This window comes from Nanorana parkeri, unplaced genomic scaffold (assembly GCF_000935625.1).
Source record: "Nanorana parkeri isolate BGI_ZX_2015 unplaced genomic scaffold, ASM93562v1 scaffold154, whole genome shotgun sequence".
Classification (NCBI taxonomy): domain Eukaryota; kingdom Metazoa; phylum Chordata; class Amphibia; order Anura; family Dicroglossidae; genus Nanorana; species Nanorana parkeri.
The window spans coordinates 1,479,937-1,490,487 of record NW_017306422.1 but is presented as its reverse complement, the minus strand read 5'-3'; the positions used below and the strand labels follow the sequence as shown (position 1 = coordinate 1,490,487).

The window sequence follows — 10,551 nt, the reverse complement described above, 5'->3', positions numbered from 1 at the left end:
GTGGGTTAGCTGTCAGTATGTTAGCTGCAGTGCAGTGAGTTTTTGATGAGTTTTGCATTTCCAGACCGTTTCCTGACCGGACAAATGTGACATGCAGTATTTTTTTTGTCGTAACCTGAACGGACTGCGCACGTGAGAACTGTAGCCCATAAAACACACACGGATACATTGGGATGCATTTTTAGTGCAGGAGCATACGGATCAGGTCAGCACAGAAAACGGACGTCGTGTGAACAGGCCCTTAGGTTTCGCATAATCCAAAACAATGGAAAAGCACAATCTCAACTCCCAATATCCTTTTATTTGTCTTATGGCACATAGCAAAGTTTGCAGTGCACTTGTGGCAGATCACTTGCTCTTGTATTAAATGAAAAAATAAAAAGTTGCCCACTTGCTTTAGGGGTGGCACATTTAAGGAAAAGGGGGTGGGGGTATAGAAAGTTAAGTCAAACCTGTTGGCCTTATAAAAACAGTTTTGTCTATTCAGGATAGATAAGTTTATAGCCATTTTATCAAGCTAAAATTGTGGGCTCGTAGCTGAGTACTAACACTTTATTCTGAGGTCTTGTGTAGATGGGCAAATGCAGAAGGGCCTTTCAGCTTGCTTTTGAGATCAGTTGTAAAGATGAAGCATATAACCTGACAAGCTTACTTAACCTCCCTGGCGGTCTGATTATTTATTTTCCCCTTTTTCTGTTCTATTTTTATCTGGTATTCTTTCCGTGGTCCCCCCCCCCCCCTCTCCCCGTTATTTATACTTTTAAAATTCCAGCCGGTTCCGCCCCATTGCGACGCGGAACCTGGCAAGGGACGGATGCCGGCATCGGCCGGAGGACACATCGCGGCTCGGGGGACATGGTAAGTTACGCTACGCTGTAATCCCGAGTTTGACTCGGGGGTTACCGCTTATGGTACTGAAAATTAACCCCGAGCCACACTCGGGATTATAGCCAGAGGTTAAAGGAGAACTATGAGGAGAGTGAAAATCACTCATCCTCATAGTTTGAGCCGACATGTGACAATAAAACACGTTGGCTCAATAGATCGGGAACGCATACCATCGCTCGCTCACTTCTCGGTTATGTCCCTGCAGAGAGCCGAGACTGTCAGTCACGGCTCCCTGCAGGGATTCCCCTCCTCCCTGCTTCGATCCTCCAGCGCTGACTGGAGAACCGGGGGAGGGAATGGGTACAGCTGGCTCTGCCTCTAGATAGGCAAAGCCAGCTGTCATTCATGCAGCTGGGGGGATCTCGACAGCATTATCGGGATCCGTCCCGGCTGTAGCGGTCTCAATAAACTGTGAGCTGTAGCTCGCGATATACTGAGCTTTGGGTCATGGGAGGAGGTTAGTATATGTCCACCAGTGACCCTTAGGAGAACTATGGGGAAAAACACTTACCCCATAGTTCTCTTTTAACTTTAGTAGGTGGAAGCATGGTGCACTGTGCACTCAGTAGGTGCTACTGCCTCTCACACATTTCCTGCTTATCCCCATAACCACCAATGAGGTCTTACATTTCATCCATCCTCTGTAGCATTTTATCAGAGTTTCCCATAGACATCAGATGGCAATCAGGCATGCAGGTACAATATGTTTGCCAAAAAAGCTTTCTTAAAAAAGATATTTCCATAAACATGCACGCTACGATGTCCTGAGCATGTTTGGTCTGGCAGAGGCGAGAGGGAGAAAAGTAACTATCTCTTGAAGCAATCTTTTCTGTTCGGCGGCGGCAGTCTTTATCAAATACTTGTTTGCTGCAGTTGGTATTTGCATTGATAAATATACATCAGTTTCAATTTGATATATTTATTTCTTCTGTTCCAGAGATTATTTGGCGCCACCCGAAACGCAGCCTTTGTACGAAGTTGTATATTTTAGTGCTGCTAGCATTCTCCGCAAGCATCTTAATGCTGTGCCTCGTATCGCTCTGCACACAGCTCTGAACAATCCTTCATCTTATCTGAAGGTAGCAAAATTAGGTTGTGAAGTGTTTTCTATTTCTTATAAACATAGGTTTTATCTTCCCGGTGAATTATGTGACACATATGACAATTCCATTTCATTCTTCTTTCTGTCTCAGTCTTTGGAAAATGAAGGAGGAGCCTTAACCAGCGCATCTCCTGATATTTGCATTGCATATAAGCTACATCTTGAATGTGGAAGACTTATTAACCTCTATGATTGGTTAGAGGTAAGTTACCATTGTTCCTACATAAGCTGAATATGAATGGCCAGTTGGTGATTCAGTTTGTATGTGCTGGCATTGACAGTAATTACACATATACATACAGTTTCAGAGCCTGTACTGGTGGGCTTTCAATGGAAATGCAAAACCCTTTTAACCTTTTTGCTGCCGCTGACGTATGGCATACGGCGGAACACAACCGCTTGCATCTGGCCACGTCAGTATGCCATACGTCGGTGGCTTTTACCCTTCTGCTATAAGCTTTCTCCTGCCTCTCCCCTCTCAAATAATAACTGTTTTCAGCGTCTGATGAGAGCTATCAACAAAAATTCCGCCTGTGTAGGCTGAGGCAGCGGGGATCCGAGTAGAAAAAAATGACAGCTAAAGCTGGCTTTGGGGGCAGAGGAAGGAGCGCTGTCATCCAGTGGTGAGAAGAGAGGAGACGCAGCCGAGTGGGGAGCAGAGAGCAGAGCCGCTGTCATCCTGTCAGTTTCAGAGTTTCTGTGTGTGACCGAGCAGAGGATCGATAAATATCTGTGATATTTACCGATCCTCTGTGTGCAGAACAAACACTGTTTAGACCCCTGATATTTCCCCAAAGCCCCCCCAACAATAAAATAAAAATAATAATATATATTTTTTTCATTTTAAAATAACATTAATTTAACTGTGGCAGCGCAGGGCAAAGTGTTGACGCATTCCCGTGTGTTTAGAAATGCTGTGTTGCGATTAAATGTACGTCTGTATCAGTTAAGCACAGCGCACAAACAATTTTTAACATGTCGCTTATTTACAGTTTTGTGTTACTTCTTTTTTTACCATTTTGCAAAAAACGCGCAATTTATAATTTACAAATATTCGTTATTTATAAAATCGATGCAGTTTTATCTTTTAGATTGTCAGAAAAATATTTTTTGTGCCCAGATACTGATTTTGATGCTTTTATCAATTGAATTGTGTATTTTTATAATATCGATATGTTAAACATTTGTGCAATTATCGCAGGACCTACCAAATTGGTAGCACCATCTTTTTATTCTACTGGGCCTGTGCTTTCACAAAATATATGGTTTGGGGGGTCTTTTACAAACCCTAGCAACGCAGAAGTACAAAATCAAAACAAGGGGAAAAATTGCAAAAATGGAGTGGCCAGCTGAGGTTAAAAGTGTTACAGAGGGTTTGGCAGCGACAGGGTTAAGGCAGGTCAAAAGTATGTCAAACACACCTGTCAGTGAATTCTGAATGATCTCAGAAGCATCTCCAAGTGATGCCATCTGCCCAAGGCCTGTGTATAATATGGTTATTTAATATGGTAGAAAAGTTTTCAGCCCTATGACAGTGACTCAGGAAAGAGTGAAATCGCCTTCCTGGTTAAGAAGTGTGGTAGTGATCTATGAGGCAGAAGACTGGATGAGCAGAATTGCAAATACTTTGGCAGAATAAGGCAGGTCACATATGTGTACTAAGCTATCTACTTGGAGTTATGTTTATTTAAATATTGTGGTATAGTTGGTATCATGTAATAAACTGTTTTCATGCCATTTATTTTATTTTCATGCTTATCTCTTTAGGCGTTTGCAACAGTTGTCAACACGAACGATGACAGTGACTTGGATTCCCTACAGCCAGTGGATGAAATGACTCAGTATCCTTTTATTTGCCTGTGGAAGTGTGTGGAAGCAGCAGCTGAACATGTAGAAATGCTGCACGTGCAGTGACTTGTCCTCAGCTCAAAATTTGGATGCATTTCTTTTGGCTCATTAATAACGCGGACATGTTCAGTCTTTAAATCCTCTTTTCCCAGATCAGCTGTCACATCTAATAAATCAAGAGGAGTCTTGGCTGAACAAGGAAATTATATTGTATTTCAAAGTGGCATAGCTGTGGAGGATATTAAAAGATATGACAAAAAGCTAGGCAATGTCCACTAGAAGTGTATTCATGGAAGCCAAAATATACTATAGTCATCCAGTGTTTACTTTATAAGGAGCCTGATTGTTGGTACTGATAACATTAAGAGTCTTCAACGTTCTCTTATGATTTGTATAATCTATTTACAGTTTCCTTAAAGTGAAACTGAGCCTAAAAAATGAAAATGTTTTAAGTTATTGGGAAAAATCTGTAAATTTTAATTTTGTCCAAGGGATATCTTGAAAAAAAAGTAACATTTGTCTTGAATTCCTACTGAAAAAAATCAATGCTTTTCCTGGTATGTGACTGTGCCTAGGCGCTCCTGAACCTTCATCCCCATAGCTGTATATCTGCAGCGTGAATCAAAGGCACTGCTAATCTCATGAGATTTGGTGATGTCACTACTGTGCTGCTCACTGTTCTATTTGCTGGAGGCTCTGCTTGAGAACGCAATACTCTTGTCTAGTCCCGTGCCTTCACCCTGCCTTTTTTTTGGCCAAAGCTTTCACAGTGTAGCCCTAAAGTGCATAGGGTATTAGGAATGCTAAACATGAAGGTTTCAAGGATGTGGACAGAAGACTTTCGTTCTCCAGATCATAGCAGGTATATATTGTAAATAAACCTGTACATGGGATGTCATATGTTGCTGAATATATATGCAGACTCTGATTCCTGTATAGCAAAATGATCACCACATGACTGAGCTTGGTTGCAACGTTGATAGTAAAATGCTGATGCTTTGACTTATGTGTGCTTCAAGACCCATGAGTGACTCTAGACATACTTTTGATTTGTATGGATATTTTTGTGGATGAGCACCTGAGCATTTACCTTTACACATTGTGGAGGCTACCCTGGACAGACAGACAATTATTTTTTTATACATACCCCAGAAAAATATAAAGTGGAACTATGGGAAAAAAATACAAAATGACATATGATGCAGTATGCCAATAACACCACAATCTCCTATTTCATCTAACACAGGGTTTCTCAACCAGAATGTCACAGAAACCTATGGGTCCTCATGGGTTCTGCCACTGCTGCAACAAATGTATATTTGCCCAGTGGTGGGAAGAAGAGAATCTTTGGTATGGTTGAGTAGCAGGAGATAAAAGTATTAGTAATACCATTGGTAGACATCCTGTAAGCTTTGATGCACGGCATTAACTTACTAAGTCATGGCTGGCATTACAGTCACTGGACTACCACAAATCCAAGATGGAAAAAAAAAAAAAGTGCTCAATTGCTTTTGTTTCGTTCCAAGAAATCAGAGCGTCCTCTTCAGTCTGCAGCCTTGAGATGTAAAAGTGGTGCCCGAAATAAGCCTCTTTTTGGGGGGGGGAGTCGAGCTGCTTTTCTTGTCCTGCATCCTGAAGTTTGACATATAGAACTAGAACTATAAGCCTAGCATGGTTCCACCTAACACTTGCTCTACATAGCATGGTAATGTCACAAGAGCCATATCACAGAAAAATGTAAAAAAAATTAAATTCCTTAACTGATTTTTTTTCCAGTGCTCGTTTCATCAGGGCAGTCTCTGAGTTGGAGCTCCTTGGCTTCATAAAGCCCTCAAAGCAGAAGACTGATCATGTGGCACGTTTGACATGGGGTGGATGTTAGCACCCAAGAGATGCCATTCAAAACTTTGTGGAAAGGAAAGAATATGTGCATTTTGTTAAATTATATCAATTGTTTTCTTGAGGTGTCACATCCCAAATAAAATGTAATATTTTGCAGGTGTGATGATTATTTTTGGCAACATGCTCCAAGCTCTTTTTCACCCCTGCATAACTTCTACCTTGGACACTGTTCCGCTTCAAGCCTTTTCTTTACCGCAGAAAAGTATGTGTATCTTTCTGCACTCCTTACCGGATTTTTGGAAAAATTTATATAGATGGGTGCTCGCAGTGACCACGGAGGCACCGTGAAAAATATGAAATTGTAAGGCCGTCATCAGCACACCAAGCAGTTAAATTCAGCAAATGTCCATTTTAATGACAAGCATTGTCATTCAATAGCAAGTACTTTCGGGGCCTCGCAGGGTCCCAGTCATAAGGCTCAGAATGACACAATGTGCAGCCATAACCCACATATATAGACATACATGGACATTTGCTGAATTTAATAGCTTGGTGTGCTGGTGACATCCTTACAATTTTCTTTACCGCATTCGCATTACAGGTTGTGCTTTGTGAATAGCAAAGGTAAGGAAAGGAGGCACAACACTGGAATGGATAATGAAATTACATTAACATGATAAAGCCTATATGAGATTTTAGTATTTGGGCTTACATACACTTTAACCTAATCCTTACCCTAACAGTATGCTGAAACCACAGACAACATAATATCATAGCCATAAATACTGCCACAGCCATACCAGTGCTGGAAATGCTATCACTTAAATTAATATAAGAGTGTTGGCACCTGTTTACAGCATGCAATATACTGGCACCAACATAAAGTGATCCAAGCTGTTGGTAGAACTCTCAAAGGGCTTCATACAAACAATCTTAAAAGACATCCATTCTGAGATTTCTGACAGGGCTAGTTGTCTGGCTGTCCCTGAGCTCATTGCTTTCTGAATCACTGACTAGGAACAAGTATGCAAAAAAAATAATGTGTACCTACTTTCTCTGGGTCAGTGACTTCTCGGTACTAAAGGCTTTAAATCAGCATAGGCAACTCCACATTTTTTTTAGGACAAGTTCCCTTTTTAATTGGTATTATATAGTAAATATCCCAGTGTACCAGAGAACGAAATAGTTAAAGGAGAACTATGGGGTTAGGGCTTTTCCCCATAGTTCTCCAAAGGGTAACGGGAGGACACAAAGCCGCAGCTCGCGGTATGCTGAGACGCCGCAGCTGAAACGGATCCCGACAATTCTGTCTGGATCCGCCCAGCTGCGTGAGTGACAGCTGTACCCTCCCCCGTCCTTTCCGCCAGTCAGCGCTGGCGGAGCAGCGAGGGGGGAATCCAGTCCCTCCCGTCACGGCAGAGAGCCGTGACAGGATCGAGAAGTGAGCGAACGCCGGTATGTGTTCGCTCACTTCCCGATCTACTGAGCCGACCTGTGACAGTCTCATTGTCACAGGTCGGCTAGAACTATGAGGAGAGTGAAAAGCACTCACCTCATAGTTCTCCTTTAATAAGGCTGAGAAAATATGTAATGTCCATTTCACCTACAATCTTCCCTCGTCACCACACAAATTAGCAAATCTCCACTGAGCCCTCTCTGGTCTTCTGGCTCAAGGTGTCATTGCCCTAGTTTCTGAAGCACAATGGTTTCAAGAGTTTTATTCTAACCTGTTCCAAAACCAAAGGGGGCATCTGCACCATCTTGGATCTCAAAGCTCTCAATGTCTTTATTCAGGTCCAGAAATTCCACGTCATCCCCTCCTTTCACCAGAGAGCCTTTCTGGCTTCTGTGGCCATCAAGAATTCTTACCTTCATGTCCACATCTATACAGCACATCACCAATTCCTATGCTTTACTTTGTGGCCCTGCTCTTTGGCCTATTGTCTGCACTTTGGGTACCAAGGTGTTGGCCCCAGTATTATCACTGCTGCACTCGCATGACATCCCCGTTCTGTGATACTTAGATGACTGAGACAGTCTGCACCGGACTCTGGAAGTCCAGGTAGCAGACAGACTGAGTGCCAGGCTTGGGCTTAACTTAGGTTGAGACCTGAGAGGAACAGAAAGCTCTTCTTACCTGCCAGGGAGGAAAGAGCCCCCTGGGCAAAGTCTGGGACTTTTTCTGCTGGAGTGTAATGTACTCCTATCCCCAGAGACACCTTGCAGAAGGATATCCAAAGCAGCCTCGAAGAACCTTTTGAAGTCTGGTCTGAGGACCGAGCCCAGGCTGTAAATGTCTGACAGGCAAGAATCACAACAGGAGCTTAAATCAGGGATAGCTATGGCAAAAGCTGCAGGCTGAAATGCCATATGCTAAGTGGAATGGACCGTGTCAAAAGATTAGTAACGGTATGTAGAGTTGGGGAGTAATAGCAGAGGCCTGTAACTCCTCAGGTGTAAGATCCTCTGCAGATCATTCGCAACAGACAAGGATAAAGGCAACAGACCTAAGCAAGCATGGGGGCAGCAGCTTCTGGGACTGTTGGCTGCAACCTGTTGCCTCCATGAGCGGATGGCCAACTGCAGGCACATGCACCCATGGGAGGGCTAATAATTAAGCCCTAGGCAAAACACGGCAGCACAGCTTCTGGCTCTGTATGCCACAGCCTCAGCTATGGGTTAGCAAGCCCACTTCGAACATGAGCATTGAAGTGATGTTTTGTAAGGACAGCATCCCTAGGCAAACATGGTGACCAATTAATGGACAACCTGACCTCAGTCGGCATCAGGCCTGCCCACTCACCCAGGGACACTAACTTGTTGTTTGGGACCACCAGCCATATGTCCCCTGCTGATGGTGTACAGCACTAAGCACCACATGGTTACATACACACAGGGGAGCAGAAGGGGGGGTATCTTACAGGCTGCCCTTAAATTCAGTAATGGCTGTTGCCAATCCCACATGTAGCCGATTATCTGCATGCATGGGGAGACTACAAGGATGTATATTATCTTGCTTGTCACCCAGTTTAGCTGTTGCTTGAAGGTTTTGAGGCCTGAGGAAAAAGAAAGGGAACTAAGATTCCCAGCAGGGAGCTTAGGTCCTCACTCCTGGGCAAAAAGCTGAGCTAATTCTAGCAGTTTGGGGAGTTGGCCATGATCAAGGGCCACCCCTAGGCTGTGCTTTTGTCCCAGTGTACTACTTCTGAAGGTAGCACTATAACCCATCAGTAAGAGATCAAGATTTCCACTGTCCTTCAATAAGCAGAAGAGAAAAGTGTTTTGTTGGCTTGAAGATGGCACTATAACCCATTGTTAAAAGATATTCAAGATCTCCACTGTGTCCTTCAGTGTGTAGGATTAATGCTGCCCCCTTCAGGAGATCAGACACTACATCTGCATAACCCCTCCCACTTCCAGCAAGCCTCATGAAGAGATCATAACGAGGGGGGGGGAAAAAATAAAAACAGGGGCAGGGACTGTCCTGCAATGTACTTCAAGAAAAGGATTTCACAGTTAAGGCATAAATCCTATTTTTTGTATTCTACATTACAGGACACAGAATGGTATTCAGGAATGTACAGACATCCCCAAGCATTACAAATGAGGGGAGGGCAACACAGCAAATGAAAAGGCCAACAGGCTAAAAGAGCTGCCTGAAGAACGTTACAACCGAAGTTGACATTGGATGAGGCCTGAACATCTATACCGGTAGTACCTGTTAAAACTTAAACTTGTGAACAGAAGACCAAGTGACAGCCTTGCATATCAGAGAAACAGATGCTTGATGGGATAGGTTCAAGAAGCGCTGATCTAGCAGAGTGTGCTTTGACTGGGAAAGGAGGAACCTTCCCCTTCAGCCTTGAATGATGATTTGTCTCATCCACCTGGAGATGGTGAATCAAGAGGCAGATAGACCCCCACGGGGTCCCTCAGGAATGACAATGAATTAGTTTGCCTAATTGAACACGCAGCTAAGAGGTAAACCTGCACAGCATGTACCACATCTCGTAGAGAGATATTTCCATAAACTGGCCATCCACCTATAGATTATCTGCAGATTTTCTGTGGTCAGATGGAAAAAGTGCAACAGATTCCTCCATCTACGATAAACTGTGTGGATGGAGGAATCTCCCCCCTGGGCCAAGCTTCAGTATCTTGCTAGTCAGCCCCACTGGCTCTCAAAATACCTGAACAATCTGATTGGATGCAGGCAGAGTACTGGTCAGAGTACTGCCTGAGGCATGCAAATTAAGTGTGCACCAGTAAAAAGTGTAAATGGGAATTATGGTGGAAGAGAAAGGTTCCTACCACATGTACATCACTAGGCTATTTAAAAAAAAAAAAAGCAGCAGTAGCAGTACGAGGTAGCAAGTTAAACCAAATCCCGTAGGCCCCAAATTACTCTGAATAGATAGTAGTCTTATAAAATCCCCAACTGCTATGATCCCCAAGACAGACTAAATATAAAGAAAGTGCAGTACACACAGCCTAATCACCACCCCCAGGTGGCCGTGCAGTTCCCTATGAGCAGTCTGGGTGTTGGCAGGTATGGTACTGAACCAGGTGAGTGTTTGTATATGGGGTCGGGTATGACACATGCAGAGCAGGACAGCAGACAGTACGTATTAAGGGTCCGTTCCCACCAAAATAAGACCTAAACTGTCAACAGGACTGTTTATGTGCAATTTCAACCTCCGTTGACTTCAATTCCATTTTTTTTTTTTAAATCCTCATCTCCTGCGTGGACAAACTTCTATGCATATATTTTTTTCCCTTTACACTTTCCATTCCATTTTTGACATGTTCTATTATGTTGTGCCAAAAAAAAAAAAAAAAAAAGGAGAGGACTTTCCTTTTTTTACGCACCC

General features: G+C 43.3%; 1 protein-coding gene across 1 annotated transcript in view; it reads left to right on the top strand.

The window, feature by feature from the left end:
• The window catches only part of ORC3 (origin recognition complex subunit 3), a 60,508-nt gene extending 54,679 nt beyond the window's left edge, over nt 1-5,829 (top strand). Inside the window, exons 18-21 of the mRNA XM_018554358.1 lie at nt 1,826-1,967; nt 2,082-2,192; nt 3,758-3,831; nt 5,615-5,829. Coding sequence (XP_018409860.1) covers nt 1,826-1,967; nt 2,082-2,192; nt 3,758-3,831; nt 5,615-5,720 — 433 coding nt within the window. The 3' untranslated portion in view covers nt 5,721-5,829. The remainder of the gene's footprint in view (nt 1-1,825; nt 1,968-2,081; nt 2,193-3,757; nt 3,832-5,614) is intronic.
• Nucleotides 5,830-10,551: the final 4,722 nt, after the last annotated feature.